Here is a 24,924-nt window from a genome sequence, read left to right on the forward strand (position 1 = left end):
TCCGGAAAATGAATAGCCCAGTACCAACACAAGATACCTTCTTGTAATATTGATACCATCATAATTATAACCTTATAAGGCCCACCCCCCCACTACAGTATTAACTTTTTCATTCATACTTATCGAAAGATGCTTACCAGGCAGCGGCTGCGCTCCTGCTCAGATGATATGCTCTGGCACTTCCAGGACCACGTGCCATACATTGTGCACAACATCCTAGCCAATCCACGGTACATGCGTGAGAATGTATCTCTAGCTAGTGCTGTGGAAAGAGATTCATTCTCACGAATACGCTGTGGGTTGCAACCAGGTCAGGAACACATGCACAATGGACACCACATGATCCTGGAGGTGCCAGGGCATATAAATGGACGAGGAGCGCAGCCACTGCCTGGTAGGCATCTATTAATAAATATGAATGAGAAAGTTAATTAGTAGGACCCCTACCAATCTAATAGTTATCCCCTGTCCTGTGGATAGAGGATACATTTTAATTTAACAACCAGAAAACCAGAATACCCTTTTTTAAGCAGGGATCAGAGAACGGTGATAGAAGCAGTAGGGGGATACCTTCTTTTGTTATTTTATCACAATTCTGAGCCGTAGGCACATTTTTAAATAATTTGGAAAGCCCCTTTACTATATTTACACTAGGAAAATATTCCTAAGAGCCACAATAATGCTCTTCACATGTCGTTTTGAAAACAATAAAAGCCACAAACTGGAAACAATAGGGCTTGCTGGTGTTAAAATATCGCAATTATGTTGCATTTTTTTATAGGGGTCTATCACCAGGAAATTCACTGTTAAATCAGACATAATGCCTTGTAAGGCTAGCTCAGCTCAATATAATGATACCTTTCACTCAGGGGACGTTCACACAACCGTATTTTCGGTCCGCATTCAATTTCAATGGGGCAGCACCGTGTGCATTAAGCATCCATATTTCCATTCCACTGTCCCGCAAAAAACAGAACATGTCGGATTCTTGTCCATTTCTAACAAAAGGCAGAACATGCTGATCCGGTGTCCATCTTTTGCAGAGCTGCAATTTGCACACAGCAAAAAGGATATGGTCGTATACACGTATAGATGATCTGGCAGATTATTGGGAAAGAAGCAGACTCTCCCGATATCTGACAGATCAACAGCGTAGGTGAAGTTTGCTTTTATATGCAGCAATCACCTCTGAGGTATGGGGGCAAGAGATCGATATAGCGATCGCTTCTCCCCATAGAGGACCATTATTCCTGCTCAGAGGATGTCTAGACAGCAAGATCTGCTGCACAGGAACAATGATTTTCGGGGTCTGGAGAAAGACACGATCGCCAGATGTATGAATAAATGGCAATTGCCTTTTACACAGGAAGATTATTGGGAACAAGTGTTTATAGAAACACTCATCCTTAATAATTTGCTTAATAATCAGTCCATGTAAAAAAGGACCTTAACTCATCCGTCTGGAGAAATAGTACTTTTAGCATTTTAGTGACCTGTTTTTGGGCGTCTGTGACTAAGCAATTTTTTTCATTTTTTTATTTTTATTTGATGAAACGTTAACATTTTTACAATTTATTAGTCCCAAAAGGGGTCTCTGACAAGCGATCTTCTGATCGCTTCTATAATACACTGCTAATGTTCCTCTGGCACAGCCTGATAGGACATACACTGCAGACAGACCTAGAGACCTGCCATGCTAATGCTACAGTCATATATGCAATTACAAATCCTCTGCATAAAACAGCCTGCTGGAGTTCGCCAGATCCAGATAATGCCATGCACCGCCGGACCCCACTGACTATAATGGCCAGTTTCAACACGCACAACTTTTTGTCTAGCCAAAAGCCGGCATTTCGCCAGAAAGTGTCCGGATTCCCACCAGATTCCATTATAGTCAATGGGGATCTGGCGGTACACACCATTATCCGGCTAGGCTGCCGAAACTGCCTGCTGAATTCCTATACACATATGTGAATGTACCCTAAGACATCAGCACCCAACAATCTCATCCCTCTAAACCACTTAGATGCCACGGTCACTATTGGCCGCAGCATCTGAGGGGTTAAACGGCTTCTGCTGGTCCGGAGTGTTAGCAGGAGCTGAGGTGCCCTCAGTGCACTTAACTTCTCATTTGCAATAGGCAAATCGCTCATTACTCACCCATCGTGATCTTTCAGCAAACGAGTAACGACAGCAAGTACGAATGATTATGTGTATTATAAGCAAAATTGTCGTTAATGAATCACTACATCTTCAATCGTTAATCTCGATCTGTATGACATCTGCTGGTGTAATAATATCTTAAAGCACTCTCATGCGAGAGCCAGGCTCTGGCTCTGTGTGGCACTGGAGACCTGTGCAGCGCTTAGACTAGGCCACCATAAAAAGGTGGTGACCTATTGCAAATGAACAGTTAAGTGCACTGAGGGCAGGCACAAGCCACACTGTGCACCCTTGCTCCTCCTGCTTCCTCTGCCAGTTTCTCCCTTTCCTTCTTGATTGACAGGGAGAGGCGACAAAGCTGATTGTGTCAATTGGGGCTAATGCACATGAACGTATTTTCTTTCCGTGTCTGTTCAGGTTTTTTTGCGGACCATACACGGAACCATTCATTTCAATGGGTCAGCAAAAAAAAACAGAAGGTACTCCGTGTGCATTCCTATTCCGTATGTCCGTTCCTATTATTGTCTGCATTATGGACAAGGATAGCACTGTTCTATTAGGGGCCAGCTGTTCCGTTCCGCAAAATACGGAATGCACACGGATGTCATCTGTATTTTTTGCGGACCACAAAATACATACGGTCGTGTGCATGAGGCCTTAGGCCTAGTTCACACGAACGTGTGTGATCCGTGGCCGTATTGCGGGCCGCAATACACGGCCACAGTTCCGTGTGCATTCCGCATCACGGATGCGGACCCATTCACTTCAATGGGTCTGCAAATCCAGAATTGCGGAACGGCCGCACGGAACGGGACCCCTCGGAAGCACTACGGAGTGCTTTCGTGGGGTTGTGTCCCGTACTTCCGTTCCGCAAAAAGATAGGACATGTTCTATCTTTTTGAGGAACGGGCGGATCGCAGACCCATTAAAGTGAATGGGTCCGCCATCCGATGCGGCTGACCTACGGCCGGCGATCGTGCATTGCAGCCCGCAATTTGCGGGCCGCAGCACAAGCACGGGCCACACACGTTCGTGTGAACTCGGCCTTAAGGTGAAGCAGCTTGGCATGGACCCATCCTCGGTGCATTTAACGACTCATTTGCAGATGGATTAAAAGTACTTTTTCTCCACAAAGAAGCAACGGATCTCTAAGTGAATGGTATCATTACATTCAGTCAAGTTAGCCCTACAAGACCTTGTGCCTGGTTTAAAGGGAACCTGTCACAGGGTGTGTATAGAGCCGAGGACATGGGTTGCTAGATGGCCGCTAGCACATCCGCAATATCCAGTCCCCATAGCTCTGTGTGCTTTTAGTGTAAAAAAAAACGATTTGATACATATGCAAATTAACCTGAGATGAGTCCTGTATGTGAGATGAGTCAGGGACAGGACTCATCTCAGGTTAATTTGCATATGTATCAAATCGGTTTTTTTACACAATAAAAGCACACAGAGCTATGGGGACATGGTATTGCGGATGTGCTAGTGGCCATCTAGCAACCCATGTCCTCAGCTCTATACACAAAATCCAGGTGACAGGTTCCCTTTAACCATGATTTTCCTTGTGACAGATTGAATGGGATTCACAAAATCCTATTCACTACAGTGTAGCAACTGAACAGCAGAGTGCTTTCCAGAAGTGAAACTGGTTTAAGACCTTGTCCCAGGATAAGGGTCCATTCACACGTCCGTAAGTGTTTTGCGGATCCACAGATCCGCAAAACATGGACACCGGCAATGTGCATTCTGCATTTTGCAGACCTCACATCGCTGGCACTAATAGAATATGCCTATTCTTGTCCGCAATTGCAGACAAGAATAGGACATGTTCTATTTTTTTCGGGAATGGAAATGCAGACCCGGAAGCGCGGGTCCGCATTTCCGAATCCGGGCCGCACATCGTGCGGCCCCATGGAAATGAATGGGCCCTGCAATTCCGTTCTGCAAAATGCGTAACAGAATTGCGGACGTGTGAATGAAGCCTTAAATAAAGCGTTGATGGTTTTCAGCACTCTGCTTCATAATGTAGGAAGTGATATTATGAAATGGTAATGATTTATGCAGATAATGGTTATGAGTGGGTGCACAGAATTTTCCTTAAAGTACAAAAAAGGGTGCAGTAGATTATAATGCTCAAACTGATAGTTTCCTTCTTATTTAATGGATACTTAAACTATTTAGAGCGTGTTGGATCTGTCATATGCAGGGGCGGATTGGCCACAGAATTCACAGGGAAATTTCCCGGTAGGCGATGCTCAGGGGGCCGCCCAAGCCCCTGTCTAATTAATGCTGGGAGTATCAAGTACTCATGTACCCAGCTAGTGACCACACATGTCCTTCTGAATTCAACTATGGGCCACATCTCGCTTCCTAAGCACCCCTGCTCCATATCTTAATCAGAGACAACTGGAAGCGGAAGAGAGAAAATGGCCTCTATTAATGGCCACCACAGAGGGAAAGCTTTTGGGGCAATATATTGTGCGGCACTGTGGTATATGGTATTTTGCACTATGGTATTGCTGACCCCTTCCACTTTTGTTGCCCCAACTCCTGTCAATTTAGACACTCCTACATGGTGACACTTATGTTTTTTGTTTTTTTTTCAGGGCCACTTTAAAGGGGTTCTCCAGGAATTAAGAAAATTAAAATACTTAAATATCACTTTATTATAAATATATTCCAAAATACCTTACATTTGTTATAATGGCTCATTTTGTCTACAGAGCAAACATTAGGGGGGAAGGGGGAATGGCCGCTGTCCTATTAGTACACACAAAACCTGTCCTAATCACACAGCAGGACAAGTTACTTCACAACACTGAGGTAAAGACCTGTCTCATCCTCCTCCTCTCTGCTCTGCTTGTCAGGGATTATGGTCCTGAATACACGTGATAAGATCTTCAGCTGAATATATGTGGGAATGGAATGCATGAGGAGACAAAGTAGAGAGGACGGACAGGACAGACTGTGATAAAGTGGGGCTGTGGTAATGGAGACTGCATACAAATGCTACTGCTCATTATCCACATTCTCTCTGTACGTCATGTCTCCTCATGAATTCCATTCCTACAGAGATTCAGCTGAAGATCCTGAATACAGATGATAAGATCATAATCCCTGACAAGTAGAGCAGAGAGGAGGATGAGGGAGCTCTTTACCTCAGTGTTCTGAAGTAACCTGTCCTGCTGTGTCATTAGGACATGTTTTGTGTGCGCTAATAGGATGGCGGCCATTTTATTTCTCATGATGATTGCTCCCTAGAGAAAATGAGCCATTATAACTAATAAAAGGTATTAGTGAATATATTTATAATACAGTAATATTTAAGTATTTTTATTTTTTTAAATTCCCGGAGAACCCCTTTAAGTTCCCAATCCACCCCTGGTCACATGACATCACCAACAGCGCCTAACAGACTCTATTGACTGTAATGGTATGAGTTGGGTTTCCGTAATGGTATCCATCATTTTACTGGACAAAAACAGTGCAGCATGCTGTGCTATTTGGTGCTGAATTTTGATGGAATCTGCAACAGAATAACCTAAGTGCAGGAAACATAGACTCATTACATAAAGAAACAAATTGCCCTCAAGTGTCTTTTCCCCAATGTATCAATTAGTGCCTCGTCTCATTTAACCTCCAATCTCCGTTCAGTGCAGTCCATACACTTTTAACTCAAAGAAAACTGACCCTAAATCTTTCAGAAATGGTCTCTCAGCTGTCCAGGTCTTGCAATCAACAGCAGGGTGTGTTTTATGGGGCATCGGTTGTAAGCAGCACGTAGACTTCTTTTGTTCCTAATTTTATCACTTAAACTTCTGTGTAAGCTAATAGATCTACAACTCCTGCCTATGATCAGCAGAAGTAGGAAGGTTTTCTGTATTACTCACTTCAATGTTGCCAACCATCCATAAATTCCTGGGCAGTCTGTAAAAATAGGATTTTTTTTTCCTGTGTCTGTGCAAAAAAAAAACAGATGGGTCCCTGATTTTTGAGGTGGTGGTACTATGCAGGTTATCATTGTGGTACTTATTATTATTTCACTGTTTCCAGTTAAAAGGGTTATCTGACCCCTTAAATGCTCCCCCCATATGCCCGGGCCCCTCACACACAATGTACTTACCTCGCTTCCCAGCACCCGAGTCGCTCCTGGAGGAGGGGGGGCAGCAAATGGCAGGCGCTGATGGGGATGAGCCTCCCTAGCGTCACCTGCGATGCTAGAAAGGCTCATCCCCGTCACCGCCTGCCATTTGCTGCCCCTTCCCCCCCGACACCGGATGAGACTTGGATGCTGGGGAGCGAGGTAAGTACGTTGTGTGTGAGGGGGATCGGGCAGTAGGAGAGGCATTTCAGGGGTCGGATAACCCCTTTAATACTGGTAATGAGTTTTTATCTGTATACTGAGTTAGAGTAAAATAATTTCTTTATTATTCATTATGGTTTTCCAATTTGACCAAAAAAATGCAACAATGCAAAATAAAAATAATCAACCATGCTTCTCCCCAGATTGAAGATTTGATCTTACTGCAATTCATAAATGAATTTAGCACAAAGCCCTATACTAAGGCCCCTTTCACACGGGCGAGTATTCCGCGCGGATGCGATGCATGAGTTGAACGCATTGCACCCGCACTGAATCCTAACCCATTCATTTCTATGGGGCTGTGCACACGAGCGGTGATTTTCACGCATCACTTGTGCGTTGCGTAAAAATCGCAGCATGCTCCTCTTTGTGCGTTTTTCACGTAACGCAGGCCCCATAGAAATGAATGGGGTTGCGTGAAAATCGCAAGCATCTGCAAGCAAGTGCGGATGCAGTGCGATTTTCACGCACGGTTGCTAGGTGACGATCGGGATGGGGACCCGATCATTATTATTTTCCCTTATAACATGGTTATAAGGGAAAATAATAGCATTCTTAATACAGAATGCATAGTAAAATAGGGCTGGAGGGGTTAAAAAAATATATATAATAATTAACCTCACCTTAATCCACTTGCTCGCGCAGCCCGGCTTCTCTTCTGTCTGTCTTTTTTGCTGTGTGCAGGAAAAGGACCTGTGGTGACGTCACTCCGGTCGTCACATGGTCCGTCACATGATCTTTTACCATGGTGATGGATCATGTGATGGACCATGTGATGACCGGAGTGACGTCACCACAGGTCCTTTTCCTGCACACAGCAAAAAAGAAGAGATGCCGGGCTGCGCGAGCAAGTGGATTAAGGTGGGTTAAATTTTTTATTTTATTTTTTTTAACCCCTCCAGCCCTATTGTACTATGCATTCTGTATTAAGAATGCTATTATTTTCCCTTCTAACCATGTTATAAGGGAAAACAATACAATCTACAGAACAACGATCCCAAGCCCGAACTTCTGTGAAGAAGTTCAGGTTTGGGTACCAAACATGCGCGATTTTTCTCACACGAGTGCAAAATGCATTACAATGTTTTGCACTCGCGCGGAAAAATCGCGCATATTCCCGCAACGCACCAGCACCTTTTCCAGCAACGCCCGTGTGAAAGAGGCCTTAGACTTTCACACTTTTCTTAATCAAATTTTTTTTATTTTACCAAGTTTCACATATTGTGGATTTGTAGTAGCTGAAATTCAAATCTAATCTGCAAGTAAACCTGCAACACACTTGTCATTTGCAGATTTACGGTAGTTGTGGATTTAAACTCTATTGAATGTAATGGATGAAACTGGTGACTAATCCTTGAACAATCCACAAGACAATGGGCAAGCTGTAAATTTGAAAGTCCGATCCACATGAAGAAATCTGCATCTATAAAATTGTGTCCCCACTGGCTTCTGCATGCGGCCCGCCATGCCATCTGGTCGTGCTCAGTCTTCATGTACAGGTTATTTCTTAAAGAGTCACTGTACTTTCACACAATTTCATTTCATTTAATAGAGAATGGTGTAACCAGCAAATTTCTATATCACTTTAGTTAAAAAAAAAATATGCCTGCATCCACCAAAAAAGATTTCCTCCTGTTCTGTCTTTTTGACCCATACCATTGTTTTGGCTCACAATAACCGATGGAAATAACTGAAGTGTGAACCAGTCTATTGGTTAAAAACAGTTCTCCTTTTTTTATTGCGATATTCCAAGAGCCATAACAGGGCTCCAGATGGCGACCAAAAATGGCGACATGACTTTTTAGTCTTGTCCCCATTTGCGACTAGACCCGCAGCTCTGCAGTTGAATACAGAGGCGGGGCACCAGAGATGATCGTTCTCTGCCCCGCCGCCGATGTTCTTCTCAGCAGCGCAGTGGAGAAGGAGTCTCTCCCTCCCCCTGTGCTGCTGCTGCCAAGGAGAGAGACGGGAGGAGGAGGGGAGGGGCTGTGGCCACTGCGCTACCAATGACGATAACTGACCTGTTAATACAAATACAGGAGGCGGGTGCCGGAATCAAATATCAGGCACCCAACCTCTATGACAGGGAGCTGGGTGCCGCACCTGAGGGGTTAACCGCAGCGGATCGCAGCTCCATGTCATAGGAGGTTGGGTGCCGGCTATTTGATTCCGGCACCCGCCTCCTGTATTTGTATTAACAGGTCAGTTATCTTCATTGGTGGCGCAGCGCGCGCCCCCCCCCCCCCCCCCCCAACACCCCAGTATAATAAACATTGGTGGCGCAGTGCGCCCCCCCCCGACCCCTCAGTATTAGGCCTCATGCAAACGACCGTTGTGTGCATCCGCGGCCGTTGTTCCGTTTTCCATTTTTTTTCACGGACCCATTGACTTTCAATGGGTCCGTTGAGAAAAAAGGAAAATGCACCGTTTGGCTTCCGCGTCCGTGATCCGTTTTTCCAGTCCGTGAAAAAAATATGACCTGTCCTATTTTTTTCACAGACAACGGTTCACGGACCCATTCAAGTCAATGGGTCCATGAAAAATCACGGATGCACACAAGATAGTCATCCGCGTCCGTGATCCGTGTCCGTTTTTCCTATCATTTTCAATGCAAACTTGACTTAGTTTTTTTTTTCACTTTTCATGTCCGTGGATCCTCCAAAAATCAAGGAAGACCCACGGAAGAAAACGGTCACGGAACAGAAATCCGTTTTGCGTACCGCAAAAAAAAAACGGTCGTGTGCATGAGGCCTTAAAGTCATTGGTGGTTCAGTGGCAGTTCCGATCGGAGCCCCAGCAGTGTAATCGCGGGGCTCCGATCGGTTACCATGGCAGCCAGGACGCTCCTGAAGCCCTGGCTGCTATAGTAGGCTCCCTGCTGCCGTGTGCACAAATCCCAGGGCAGCAGGGACAGTGTGAGGTCCTATTCACCTTGATAGAGCTCTATAAGGGGGACTAGGACAAGGGTTCCAGCCTCTAAGGGGGCTGTTAAAAAAAAAAAAACACAACACACACACACACACACAACACAAACACTAAAATATTAAGTTTAAATACCCCCTTTCCCAATTTTACATATAAAATATATAAACAATAAATAAACATATTACATAGCGCTGCGTCCGAAAAGTCCAAACTATTAAATTATAAAAAAATATCTCCTATGCGGTGAGCGCCGTAACAGAAATAAATAAAAACCATGCGATTCGCCATTTTTTAGTGACCTTTTCACCCCAAAAAATAGGATAGGACTGTTCTATTATGGGCCGAACGTTTCATAAAATGCAGAATGCACGCCGCTTTTTTTGCAGTTTTTTTTTATTAATTTTTTTTGTGTGGTATTGAGTATCGCAATACTTTTTTATGGTGTCAAAAGCTAATCAAAATTTTGGTATCGAAACAACCCTACGCCGATCTAATCGGCGTAGCGTTGTCACGATACCAAAATTTTGATTCGGTTTCGATTTGGCGACTAAAAATTTAACTTGGCTCCTAAATTTTTCAGTTCAGTTTTTTTTTTTGTCTGGAGCACTGCATAACCTTTTTTATATTCCCATTGACACAGACGTATGAGGGCCTGTGTTTTGTGGCATGAGTACCACCATAATTTGTTGATTTACTTTTATTAACTTTTAATCTTTTTTGGGGGGAAAGCAATGGGGAAAAAAACTATTCTGCCATTCTTGAAATTGCAGGCAGTTGATAGCAAAACTAATGCTTTGGAATACTTTCATTACAGCATTACTGTATTCCAAGGTATTATTGCCTGTCAATGTTAAACTGACAGGCAATCTATAAGATATATTAGGCCCACTGGTGCCAGAGTGAAACTGCTATGGCAGCTATGCTCCTTTCACGAATGTATCGTTACGTAATGCAGTACTATATATATGTCACCGAGTGGGACTGAGCATCTGGCGGTGACATATAGCTCGGTCAGCAGCACATGACCTGTTTGGTGTAGTTGAGACTATACTTCAGAAACTCTGGTCTCTTGAACAGCAACCATTATTTGCTAACTAGTCTCACTGCGTTAGACCTGATGTACATGCCAGAGCTGTCTGCAAAGAACCTGTATGGCGTTACATCGGGTCCCTGTAGATCCATACTACAGAGACATAGACAATAAAGTCAAGGAGTCTGGTTTACCTATCAGTGATATTAAATACACAGAACAAAAACTGTTGGAAAATTGGAGACATACGTGGGTATAGTAGAGCCTCATAGATATCAATGGGTGACATCACTGGCCTTACAACTTGGATGTTTGACAAGTACTATCAACAACCCGGACACCGACCAGTCATTCCATGATGAAGAATGGTCTTGGGGGATAATGTCTGCCCTTGTGAAGAACGATAGAAAGGATAGTCTGAAAGGCCATGCAGTGCTCCCTGGGAATATGGATATGTAGATTAGCTCTCTGTAGAGCTACCTTATATTTGTCTGATCCTTTAACAGGCCTTGCAACATCACTAAGGATATTAGCCAAACCAAAAGCCTTCTTCAAAAGGAAAAGGAGACCTATCTGCATGCAGCTGTTTTGAGGTTCTTGGTCCTTGTCTGTACACAGCAGGGTGCTTGGAGAGGCCTTTGATGTAGGCCTCAGGGAGTACAGTTTCTCTTGTGGGGATTAGTGGTGGGTCTAATTGATGAGCACATCATCGAACGAACGATCCTACGAACACTCGTTCCCGACAATCTGCAAGTCTAAGGGTGGAACCAATCACCTGATAAGCAAACGGAGCGCTTTCTGCTGCCCAGAAACAATCCAGCTGTATGAGGATGAATGGTAGTAGTAGCCATTGCTCGTTCTCATACTGTGGATGTGAACTCTGCATTTAAATGTAGCTCTTCACCTCCACTGGATGAGCAGCCAGTTGTCGGGAAGGAACGCTTTCTCCCCGATAATCGGCGGTTCCTCTGGCCGTGTAAACCCACCATAAGAATGAAGTATAAAATCGAAACACTGAACAATACATCATAACCATCGCTTGCGGCTCATGTCGATATAAAAAAATATGGAAACACTGCACATACAAGCTAGAACAGTTTACAGGGCAAGGCTCCACAGATATAAGATGACTCACAGTAATAACTCTCTCTACAGTCATGTACAAACCAGGACATGTAAGTTCTCATACCAGGAATATGTCTCGTCAGGTGCTTTAGTCTAACATATTGCTTTGCTGTCATTTTCATATTGCTCATTAATAATTATTCTGATGAGTGTATAATACTTATGTTTTTCTTACAGACCTCATCCACCAATATAGAGAAAGCACAAGAACATACCTGTCATTCATCAAAATCTATGCCAGCCAAGAAAATGGAGCAACCTCTTTCTATACTAATGTATATGATAGGAGTTACTACAAGTTAGAAGCAGTGCTATTCTACACTATGACACTTCTATTATATCTTCCCTAACACTCGCAAATTTCATACAGAAAGCAGCTTTATGTACTATACCTCAATAACAGGAACAGACAAGTGTCCACAAATCTCTAAGGCTACTTTCACACAAGCGTTTTTCTTTTCCGGCATAGAGTTCCGTCACAGGGGCTCTATACCGGAAAAGAACTGATCAGTTTTATCCCCATGCAATGGAGAGTAATCCGTTCAGTTGTTTTGACTGATCAGGCAAAAGAGAAAACCGTAGCATGCTACGGTTTTATCTCCGGCTAAAAAAAAACTGAAGACTTGCCTGAATGCCTTTTTTCCCATAGGAATGTATTAGTGCCGGATCCGGCATTCAGAATACCGGAATGCCGGATCCATCCTTCCAGTATGCGCATGCGCAGACTGAAAAAAAGGGTGAAAAAATAAATGCCGGATCCGGCATTTCAATGCATTTTTTCGACTGATCAGGCATTTTTAAGACTGATCAGGATCCTGACCAGTCTTACTAAGGGCCCTTTCACACTTGCGTTGTCCGGATCCGGCGTGTACTCCATTTGCCGGAATTACACGCCAGATCCGGAAAAACGCAAGTGAACTGAAAGCATTTGAAGACGGATCCGTCTTCAAAATGCGTTCAGTGTTACTATGGCACCCAGGACGCTATTAAAGTCCTGGTTGCCATAGTAGGAGCGGGGAGCGGGGGAGCGGGGGAGCAGTATACTTACAGTCCGTGCGGCTCCCGGAGCGCTCCAGAATGACGTCAGAGCGCCCCATGCGCATGGATGACGTGATCCATGCGACACGTCATCCATGAGCGTGGGGCGCCCTGACGTCACTCTGGAGCGCCCGGGGAGCCGCACGGACGGTAAGTATACTGCTCCCCCGCTCCCCACTACACTTTACCATGACTGCCAGGACTTTAGCGTCCTTGCAGCCATGGTAACCATTCAGAAAAAGCTAAACGTCGGATCCGGCAATGCGCCGAAACGACGTTTAGCTTAAGGCCGGATCAGGATTAATGCCTTTCAATGGGCATTAATTCCGGATCCGGCCTTGCGGCAAGTGTTCAGGATTTTTGACCGGAGCAAAAAGCGCAGCATGCTGCGGTATTTTCTCCGGCCAAAAAACGTTCCGGTCCGGAACTGAAGACATCCTGAACGGATTTCTCTCCATTCAGAATGCATTAGGATAAAACTGATCAGGATTCTTAAGGCATAGAGCCCCGATGACGGAACTCTATGCCGGAAGAAAAGAACGCAAGTGTGAAAGAGCCCTAATGCCATCAGTTAGCATACATTTTGCCTGATCCGGCAGGCAGTTCCGGCGACGGAACTGCTTGCCGGATCTCTCTGCCGCAAGTGTGAAAGTAGCCTAAGAAAAGCAAAAAGGGTTATTAAAAAAAAAAAAAAACACGACTCTGTGAAAGAAAAGAACATGGCAATAAAGGAAACTCCCCCCTGCTATAGTCTGGCTGCCTCAGGGGTATAAAGCTGAGTCTTCAACTGCTCATCAATTTCAAAGGAAACAATTACTCCTACAGGAAATTACACTAAATCATCATTTTTATTTTATTTTATTAGAACTCACATTCTTACTTTTTAAAGATTCCCCACATCTTTGAAAAAGAGGACATACTTATAGGAGCATACATCAAGATCTCAACAGTGTCACTAAACTGACCAGAAGTTAGGGACAAGAGGAATTCCAATAAAGTCCGTTTCACAGGAGGGCATTACAGGCTCATATTATAGCTGCGTTCTCACAGCATCATAGATCCCTGTGACACCGAGTTTGGGTCAATAGACCTGAGACTGGGCAAACTGAAGACAAGTATAAAAAAAAAAGAAAATGCTGTGTGAAAGCACCCTTGGTAAAGCTGGTAAATCCTATACAAGTATACGAGGTTGCACAATCCCATAGCAGTAGATGAATAAATGTGAAGAACACCGCACACAGACAGAATGTGGACACACACCTTTGTTTGCATAAGACACACAAAAAATAATTTCCTAAGGAGAAAATTTTCCCAGCCTGCATGTAGTTTTCTTTGTAAGGGTTGCTGTTCAATTTTTTATTGTACGTGTGTATTTTCAGATAAGTTAGGTTTTCAGTTCGCAATGCCATCAATTCTCTATGTACAGCGGACTGTATGGAGAGATACATCCATAATTACACACGCCTCTCAAGCTTTCGTCTTTTGGAGGGACAGTCCATCTTTTTGACACAAGTCCCTATGTACCTCTTTGCTCGTCAAAGGGTACCTAAACCTTGACACAAAGCATAGAGGGTGCGGTGGTGCTTCTCAGAGCAATCCGCACCTTCCTCTTGCATTGGCTTTGCTTTTGCAGCATGAAGAGTACAGATCCCTAGAAAGTAGTCAGTGAGCAGCTGTCCAGGAGCTGCAAACGCTGTAAAAAAAACAAAAAAAATCTTTTAACTTAGGCCTCATGCACACGGCCATTGTTTTAGTCCGCATTCGAGCCACAGTTTTGGCGGCTTGGATGCGGACCCATTCACTTCAATGGGGCCGCAAAAGATGCGGACAGCACTCTGTGCGCTGTCTGCATCCGTTGCTCCGTGCCGTGGTCAGCAAAAAAAAAATATATAACCTGTACTATTCTTGTCCGCGTTTTGCAGACAAGAATAGGCAGGTATATTAATGGCTGTCCGTGCCGTTCCACAAATTGTGGAACGCACACGGACGCCATCCGTGTTTTGCGGATCCGCAATTTGCGGAATGCAAAACACACAACGGTCGTGCACATGAGACCTTAGACCAACTTTTCCAATCCCCTGCTGGTACAGTTCTTTCATAGCCGGGTCCTCGCTCAGACACTCACTGGCTGCAGCCATGACCCACCTCAGCCTGTGATTGGGTCTTTCACACAATAACTCATAAGTGTCCCTCTTTGACCATCCAAAAAGTTGGGTACTATGTTTACAGATTACACTGGGTAGTGGTAAATGGGTTATATCATGGGGCCCACTAGAGAAACATTACGTCATCAGATATAGTTATTTTTAGAAAAGTTAGGAAGTACGGTATCCTACATCTGCAATGAGAATAGCCAGATCCTTTGATGAACTCTTCAGAACAATGGCTTTCTCTGAACCAGATACAATAGCCTCAAGGAAACTTTTGATGACTAACTGGCTTTCGCTAGGTCAAAAAGCAAGCACCAGCTGAAGGGGGGGGGGGGGTGTCCAGATTTTAGTGCCGACAGATTCTAATTTTCACTTCATTTCTTTTATGGTTACCTTTCAGTAGTTTTATATATATATACCACTCGGCAGGTCCATGCCTTCACCGATCTTGAAGATCCTACAACTGTATGTAATATCTGGTATATTACACTTACTGTATCTGCCACCACACTGAGCATATATGTAATAGGCACCCTGGGTAAGATCTATCAGTAATTTCACAGGATACATTCACTTGGGATGGGAGTCATCAGAAATTGTGCACTTGGCATAATAAATTTGGCGCAGCTCTTCTAGAAATACTAGCCACGTTTCTTTTCCTTAGGGCTCGTCCACACGAATGTGCGCTGCCCGTTGCCGTATTGCGTACTGCATTTGCAGATCCGCAATACACAGCACCATTCCGTGTGCATTCCGCATCACGGATGCGGACCCATTCACTTCAAAAGGGACGGTGCGGAACGGAACACTACAGAAGCAATACGGAGTGCTTTCTGGGGCTCCGTTCCATGCCTCCGCACCGCTAAAAGATAGAACATGCTCTATCTTTTTGCGGAACAGAGGGATCGCGGACCCAATCAAGTGAATGGGTCCATGATCCCCAATGCAGCTGGGCCACGGTCGGTGCCCGTGCATTGCGGACCACAATTTGCGGTCCACAGCACGGGCTTCACACGGTCGTCCACAGCATGGGCTTCCCAGTGATCGGACCCCTGACGATCAGACACTTATCCCCTGTTGTAATAAGAGAATCTCTATAAAGGAGTTGTCTTGTTTGATGACTGGCTGTCCATGTCATTTATGGACCTCCATTTACATGGGGCACAATGAGATCTGTGTATGACCCCGTCTACCCCAGATACTAGAGGTTTGCTTTTCTGGAGAATGGAATATTAGATGAGCCTTCCTATGATAAATTCCCCATTATATGTATCTTGCATACTGGTGTCATTAATGGTAATAGCATTTCAGTTTTAAGTAGTGGCTACATGGAGATATGTTGCACAATATGAAGACTTGGAGACATCAAATCTAAAGACTGTCAAAGGAGTTGCAATGTGAAATGTGCCATGCCACGACTACGATGCCACAATCACAAATAATACAACACTGTTGCATTGTGATCTATGACAGCAAAGTCGCATGCAACGTGCGACCAAAAATCTTAGTTGTGTGCATCTGCGAATTTTCTGCGTTTGGTTGTGTTCTTACAGCCACATCACAGCTCTGACGTAGTCGTGCAATAGCACGTTGCAGACAAGTCTTCTTGGTTGCATGACGTTTCTGGGACCTGCAGTGTAGCTCCAGCCTAATGGGTCATGCACACGAACGTTTGTGCCCCGTGCCTGTGCTATGGACTGCAAATAGCGGGCAATGCCTGGGCACCACTTGAATGGGTCCGTGATCCGCAAAAGACGGTCTGCCCTGCCAAATAATAGGACATGTCCTATTTTTTTGCAGTGCGGAGGCACGGACCGGAATCCCACAGAAGCGCTCTGTAGTGCTTCCGATCCATGCCTCTGCTCTGCACCACTCCGTATCTTGCAGATTTCTGGCCCAATCAAGTGTTTGTATATTGTGGACCCACTGTTAGAGGGCCACGATACGGGCTCGGGCTCCACGCGCTTGTGTGGATGAGCCCTAAGGGGACCTTCACATTCGGCAGATTTTGTTGCAGAAGACTTCAATTATTTTAACAGGGCTTGCAGAAATCCATGTGCTTCCCATCAACACAGCCCCATTCAGATAACTGGAACTGATTTTAAATTTTCTTCATTCAATACAGCATTTGGTCCATGTAAAGACTGCAATTCGCTGGCAGCTTCTTATTAAAGGGGTTGTCCAGGTTCAGAGCTGAACCCGGACATCCCTCCATTTTCACCCCGGCAGCCCCCCTGACTTGAGCGTCGGAGCAGTTCATTCTCCGATGCGCTCCTTTGCCCTGAGCTAGATTGCGCAGGGCACGGGCTCTTTTGTTTACAATCACACACTGCCAGGCAGAAGCTTCCGCCCGGCAGTGTGTTCGGTGACGTCACTGGCTCTGTTGGGCGTGCTTTAGCGCTGTCCTAGCCGTTTTACTGGCTAAATCCCGCTCATCAGTGCCGGTGATGTCACCGGGCTTCCTGGCAGCCCCATGGAGGGCCCGGTACGTCACCAGATCTCCAAAAAAATGCCTTTGCACTGAGCGATTTAGCTCAGGGCAAATGAGAGCATAGGAGCATGAACTGCTCCGATGCTAGCCTCAGGGGGCTGCCGGGGTGAAAACGGAGGGGTGTCCAGGTTCAGATCTGAACCTGGACAACCCCTTTATCCATGCAAACATTCATTTAATTTTTTTTTTTACTAAAACTAGTTTTCCCATGTAGCAAATCTGTTCTCCAATGGTCATAACATGAAAGCCATAGCACACAATAGGCGGTCTTTTGTTAAAAAAGGGCTATTAAAAAACGTATATAGAACAAATACGTATATAGAACAAAAAACGTATATAGATCCCGCTACTTCCTGGTAATGAAATATGCACAAAGGAGGCAGGCAATGGATTAAGATGTCAGACTGTGGATACAAGTGTCCTTGGACATAGAGCAGCTTTGAACAGCTGGTTGAATAAGGTGAAGGGGTCAACATATATTTTTAGCTGTTGCAAGGGTCACAAGGAGTCCACTGTCTATATGGCAAGAGATTTCTAAAGCTGTATAGTTATATTATAGCTACAAATAATTATTGCTATAACCTAAAAATCATTCAAGAATAATAGAGCCATGTAGCCCTAGTAAGGCCGGGCTGCCCATCTGGCAATTCTGTCAAATACCAGATGGGCAGTGCCCTCAGTGGGCCGCTCTCATCCTGTTCCCCCATTGCTGGCTATTATCTGGAGCAGTAGGCAGAGCACTCCCTGCACTCAGTCATGGTCTTTACCACCCCACAAACCAGACCTGCAGGGCCCCTAACAGGCGGGTCAGACACTTCACCCCCGACTGCTAACCCCCCCCTTCAATGCTGTTCTAGAAAATCAATCCTGGCGCCTGCAGTTGATTCTAATTTAAAGGGGTTATCCAGTACAGAATATCAGTATCTGATCGGTGGGTCGGTTCCTTCACAAACAGCTGATCAGTGGGGGTCCCAGGTGTCGAATCAGATACTGATGACTTATCCAGAGGATAGGTCATCAGTATTAAAATCTCAGTAAACCCTTTTAGCTAATGAGGCCACACTGCTTACTGGCTCTGTATTTTTAATGGCTGGTGGGCACCTTCAATACAGCGCGACTAACAATACGAACCTACTGAACAGTGCCGGCTCCTTAGTTAAATTAGGGCCTGTTGTGGCCCATATAGTGGCGCGGCACTTAAAAGTAGCTCGGCCACGTCGCAAGTGCCATACGACCGGCTTTCTGCCGTTGTCACATATCACACAATCATTAGATGCAATGTCGCCATATAGCCCCAGCTATGTTCATACACTTAAGGAATAATATAATAAGGAGTGCAGAGATGCTCCATCATCAATTTTAGCATCGTGGGGCATATTAGCACGAGCAGCATGGTGGCCCATTGGTTAGCACCTGTGCCTTTCTAAGGCTAATTTCACACTTGCGTTTTGGGTGGATCCATCATGGATCTGCAAAAAACGGATCCGTTACAATATTACAACCGCATGCATCTGTCATGAACGGATCTGTTTGTATTATCTGTAACATAGCCAAGACGGATCAGTCATGAACTCCATTGAAAATCAATGGAGGACGGATCTATTTTCTATTGTGCCAGATTGTGTCAGAGAAAACGGATCCGTCCCCATTGACTTACATTGTGTGCGAGGACGGATCCGTTTGGCTCGGTTTCGTCAAGCGGACAGCAAAACGCTGCAGGCAGCATTTTGGTGTCGGCCTCCAGAGTGGAATGGAGACTGATCGGAGCCAAACTAATGCATTCTGAGCGGCTCCTTTTCCATGCATTAGGGCAAAACTGATCCGTTTTGGACCGCTTGTTAGAGCCCTGAACGGATCTCACACACAGAAAGCCAAAACGCCAGTGTGAAAGTAGCCTAAGGCCTCATGCACACGACTGTGGTGTGTTTTGCGGTCCGCAAACCGCAGTTCCGCAAAACACGGATGGCGTCCGTGCGTGTTCCGCAATTTGCGGAACGGCACGGACAGCCTTCAATATAAATGCCTACTCTTGTCCGCAAAGCGCGGACAAGAATAGGACATGTTATATTTTTTTTAGCGGGGCCACGGAACGGAGCAATGGATTCGGATAGCACACAGAGTGCTGTCCACATCTTTTGCAGCCCCATTGAAGTGAATGGGTCCGCATCCGAGCCGCCAAACGGCCGCTCAGATGCGGACCCAAACAACGGCCGTGTGCATGAGGCCTAAGAAACAAGAACAACATCTGCATGGAGTTTATATGTTCTCCCTGTGTTCGTGTGGGTTTCTTCCCACAATCCAAACACATGCTGATAGGGAACTTAGATTGGGAGCTCAATTGGGGACATCCCAATGCTAATGTCTGTAAAGTGCTGCGGAATATAGCACTATTAGGGTCCATTCACACGTCCGTTTTTTCTTTCCTGATCTGTTCCGTTTTTTGCTGAACAGATCTGGACCAGATCTGGACCCATTCATTTTCAATGGGTCCTGGAAAAAAACGGACAGCTCAATGTCTGATTTTTTTCAGGACCCATTGAAAATGAATGGGTCCAGATCTGGTCCAGATCTGTTCAGCAAAAAACGGAACAGATCAGGAAAGAAACAACGGACGTGTGAATGGACCCTTACACGTGAATACATCAGGAGAGCTGTTTGTAGTCTGAACACCACTCTACTCATACTGATGGGTTACAATCCCTAATGGTAGAGGTCACTGTGACTAATAGGGATATTACCCAGCTTTAGGCCTCTTTTACACATCAGTGAGTCACGGACCAGTGCTGTCCCATTGATGTTAATGTATCTATATATCAGTCATGGGTAAGCGGAAAAACCATGGAGACATGCACTACTTTGGTCTGTGATGAGGGGTGCCAGAAGTAATGAGGGCTTCCATCAATACAGATGGAAGCCCTCATTGGGGTGCCAGAAGAAATGAGCGCTTACATCAATACAGATGGAAGCGCTCATTGCTGGAGCGCTGACGCCCACATACTGCGGCGGGGCACGGAAGCCCATAGTTCCCTGCCCCGCCGACGATCACCGCCATAGGCTTCAGGCCTATGCGGTAGTGAAATACCGGCACAGGTGTGCGTGATAACGTCATCGTGCGCGCCTGTGCCAGGACGCAGCACAGTGAAGTGTGCGCGCCTGGACATAGGTGAGTATTTAGCTTTTCGGTTTTTTTTCATTTTATGTGCCAACTTCGGGGGATATGGGGGGAACACACAGGAGGACATGTGAAGAGACAGTACATTGGGGGGAAATTGCATTATGGGGGCAAATTACTATGTGGGGGGGAAATATTATGGTGGGATACTGTATGGGGGCACATTATTATGGGAGGAATTACTATGTGGGGGCAAATTACTGTATAGGGTAATGTGGGGAAACTACTGTGGGGCAAATTACTGTATGGCAGCAGTGTGTGGGAAACTACTGTGTGGGGTAAAATTCCTATATGGGGACAGTGTGGGGGAAATTACTATATGGGGGCAGCGTGGGGGAAATTACTATATGGGGGCAGCGTGGGGGGAGTTGCTATTAGGGAGGCACTGTAGGGGCAATTCTATTATTTTTGGTGACACTATACAGGGATTATTACCTGGAGTACAATATAGGGTGTTATTACTGGGGGTACTCTAGGGGACATTATAACTGTTGTGGACACTATAGGGACATTTGGGGTAATTTATCAAACTGGTGTAAAGTAGAACTGGCTTAGTTGCCCATAGCAGCCAGATTCCACCTTTCATTTTTGACAGCTCTTTTGGAAATCCAGTTCTACTTTACACCAGTTTGATATACTGCCTTCTCAAACAGACGATCAGCGGGGATCCCAGAGGATAAGTCAGCAGTTCTAGAGTCTCAGAAAACCCCTTTAATGCAAATTAACTTTTATGACTATGGTCTTTACAGGCACCACTTCTCACCCACTGGAGACAATGGTTTCACATTAAAGAGGTCCTTTCATCAGGCTAGCTCTAGTCTAATTATTATCCTACCTTATAGGGCGGCCCCCACTGATGCCATGGCACTTTTTTTTTCTTTTTCTAAAGAACCCCCCATTCGTCCGCTAATGGCCCCATATATTTTGGCGTCTTATATTCTAATGAGGCGACTCGGTTATACTAGGCGGAGACTTGTATTTTCCCTGGGCGCGGTTATCTTCTCCCTGGCTGTGAGCGCATCCAATCAGAGCGCCCTGCTCTTAGCCAGGGAGAAGGAGCTCAAGTTCTCGCGGGAACTTGAGCGTGTAGACATCCTCGAGCTCCTTCTCCCTAAGAGCGGTGCGCTCGGATTGGATGCGCTCACAGCCAGGGAGAAGATGACCGCGCCCAGGGAAAATACAAGTCTCCGTCTAGTATAACCGAATCGCCTCATTATAATATAAGGCGCCAAAATATACGGGGCCAACGGGGGGGGTTCTTTAGAAAAAAAAAACATGTGCCATGGCATAAGTGGGGGCCGCCCTATAGGGTAGGATAATAATTAGACTAGATTAATGTAGCAGCCAGGGTCACCTATCTACCGCTACTCCAATGCCTCCGCCCTGTGCCAGTCATTGCATTGGTTACCCATACAGTACAGGATTCCACGACTGAAAATCTGTTCCATTCATTTGAATGGGGCAGCGGGCACGTGGAATGGAACCGATTTTCAGTAGCAAACTTTTTTGCCACAAAATCTGCGGCGTGTGAGGACTCCCTCTTCTATGTATGAATGGAATCAGAGAACACTCCTTTCTGGGCCATCTGCTCCACTGATGTACAGTATGTGCTGCGCACATTTTTCCAATGTTTTGCAGGAACATGTGGAAACGACTCCAGTTGGAACGGGCAAACTACAGTCTGGAATATGGAAAGTAAACATCCTGTTAGTGGAGCACAAGCCTGCGTACAAGGGGAAGCACTTCACCTCTTCAAAGTGTGACCCCTGTGCCCATCATCTAGACAGCCATACTAAGCATTTCCTTCCTGGGGACTCTGGATTGCTTGTAATGCCCCTGAATGTAGATGGCATATGACCATATACTGCCCGCTTCTCATCACCAGACACATGGACAATCTAAAAGACCGCCAGGGTAGACATGGGAGGAGCGCCACCAGATACTATCTCATCATGACCTGCCAGTCAGACAGATGGCCAATAAGCCACGGCAAACATGAACTGGCTGAAAAAAACTATTTAGCAACTAAACAATAAACCAATGCTTTTTTTTTTTTTTAGGTGACGCCCCCTCCCCCATCCCCATTCCATGTCACATCAGGACAACCCATTTCTGGATGTCCTGTTAGGTCATGTGAACGCCCTCCTAGGGACCCTCATCTGTTAGCTAGAGGGGGGAGCCACAATCACTCATTTTGATTTGGAAAAAAAACTTTCTTGAAGGAGCTGTGCAGTGGGAGATAACTATATACATAGGGGTGCACCACCAAGGAGGCCTCAAGAGGGGGCAGCGGAAGGGCCATGGGCAATCAGTGCTTCCATTGTGGCAAAGGGGTTAGGTTAAGAAATTGGCATTAGGGGGGGGCGCAGTTTCAGTTTGCGCCTCAGGCAGCAGAAAGGATAGGTGCACCTATATATAGATATAATTAGCTCACCGGGGTTAAAAATTAAAACAAAGAAGCTATATGTACCCTCACATGCCATGAAAGGCCTGCTCAGCCAATCACTGTACTATCTGCCGGACAGGTCATCCACATGGAGTAAAACACCAGGTACTGGCTGTATGAAGCTGGAGGCAGACAGCGCCGTCCACTGTGTAGTGGCCGTGCTGCGGTACTGCAGCTCAGCTCCCATTCAAGTGAAGTCAAGCACAGAAACTACACAGTGCCCAGAGCCTCCTGCTTCAGCTCCATACACTGCCAGGGGCCAGTGACCGCCTGATATCAGAGGGGGCTCCGGGTGTTGGAGACCCCTACCGGTCGCATACTATTGACCTATACGGCAATCAATATCTGTGGCCTGGAGAACCCCTTTAAGGCAGGTCACCGCTATGCCCAGTGATTGGCTGAGTGGGCTTTTCCTGGCATTTTCACCGCTGGGACCAGAGCAGTGTCCCCACACCAGTGAGGGGGGCTTCTTCGTTATGTTTAACCCATTATCAGCCATACTGCAACCAGACGACCTCTTTCATATGAGCTTTTCAGACTGCGAGGCATGTAATAGGACACAATAAAGGAAATAGCATATGTTATACTGGACTAATGGGAGGCTAAGAGCTGTAGTGCATTCTGTGGGACATATAGGGGCAAAGAGAAAACCATGCTTGCTGTCAGCGAACATAAACATTATGATTTACAGCCAGTCTAGACAACACTGATACATTGTAGCACCCTGTCCACACAGGGGGATTAGTCCTGCAGCTGCTTGACTCACAGAGGATGTAATTGTAGCAAACCCCCAGCAGTAAATACAGTTTTCATCCTCAATATGCAAACGTTTCCATTCGCTGACAGCAAACGCCTATAACAGTGAGAAGCTATTCTGCAGGGCTGCTCGAGCACAAGCTGGACACCCGGTGTAGAAACCCCCCACATCCCGCAGAGAACTTCTGCCCAACTCACCGGAACTCATGTTCTTCCATGGAGCGCGGCGTTTACTCCCTAATAACGTGCGGCCGGTGCATTACCGGTGAGGAGACTCCCGGGCAGCGAACTCCGCCGTGTCCCCCCTCTGTCCGGGCAAGGGGCCGCCTGGCGGAGCTGGGAGATGTCGCTTCCCACTATGGTAAAGAGGGAGGTGAGGGGAGTGCCCGCGTGACGTCAGAGCCGCATCGCTGCTGACTGACTAGTGTGTATGGACGGCTAATGGACTGCTAGTATTGTGCATATAGTACTGTTCTCATAGGTATAGTACATGATAAACTTGGGGTTCTGGGGGCCTACCAGAGAAAAGAATTACCAAGGCCCTGCCTCTATACCAATAAAGTCTAATAGGTTTTGAATCAAAGAAATAGACCCTGGTGGCAAGTTACTGGGGCACATTTACTAAGACCGGCTTTTTAGTCTCCCCCTTTGGCTGATGTAAGATTCGCATACCTCGCCATAAACTAGTCACATCTGTGGCAGTCCTTGCGCCTGTCGTAAAAACTACCAGGGTTTTTCACTAACATGTGTGCCTGGCGTAAATGTTAGGAAAATTGTGGGGATTTGAGTCCCCCGCCCCCTCGCCAGCACACCGACACTCCACCTCTACCCCTGCCCAACTGGTGGACATGGCATGAAACCAGTTTGTGACAAAATATTGTGACAAGGCCAGTTAAAAAAGGGGACTTGAATCTATTTTACACCTAAGGCCTAGTTCACACGAACGTGTGTGACCCGTGCCCGTGCTGCGGGCCGCATTGCACGATCGCCGGCCGTGGGTCAGCCGCATCGGATCGCGGACCCATTCACTTTAATGGGTCCGCGATCCGCACGTTCCGCAAAAAGATAGGACCTGTTCAATCTTTTTGCGGAACGGAAGTACGGGACGCAACCCCACGGAAGCACTCCGTAGTGCTGTTCCGTGCGGCTGTTCCGCAATTCCGGATTTGCGGACCCATTGAAGTGAATGGGTCCGCATCCGTGATGCGGAATGCACACGGAACTGTGGCCGTGTATTGCGTGTGAACTAGGCCTAAATTAGTCAC

At 45.9% G+C, this 24,924-nt stretch overlaps 1 protein-coding gene across 1 annotated transcript in view; it reads right to left on the minus strand.

Annotated features, from left to right (window-relative positions):
* Nucleotides 1–24,010, minus strand: part of FGD6 (FYVE, RhoGEF and PH domain containing 6) — a 90,812-nt gene extending 66,802 nt beyond the window's left edge. The window contains exon 1 of the mRNA XM_040408919.1: nt 23,858–24,010. Coding sequence (XP_040264853.1) covers nt 23,858–23,867 — 10 coding nt within the window. The 5' untranslated portion in view covers nt 23,868–24,010. The remainder of the gene's footprint in view (nt 1–23,857) is intronic.
* Between the last annotated feature and the right edge of the window lie 914 nt (nt 24,011–24,924).

This window comes from Bufo bufo, chromosome 1 (genome assembly GCF_905171765.1).
Source record: "Bufo bufo chromosome 1, aBufBuf1.1, whole genome shotgun sequence".
NCBI classification, from domain to species: domain Eukaryota; kingdom Metazoa; phylum Chordata; class Amphibia; order Anura; family Bufonidae; genus Bufo; species Bufo bufo.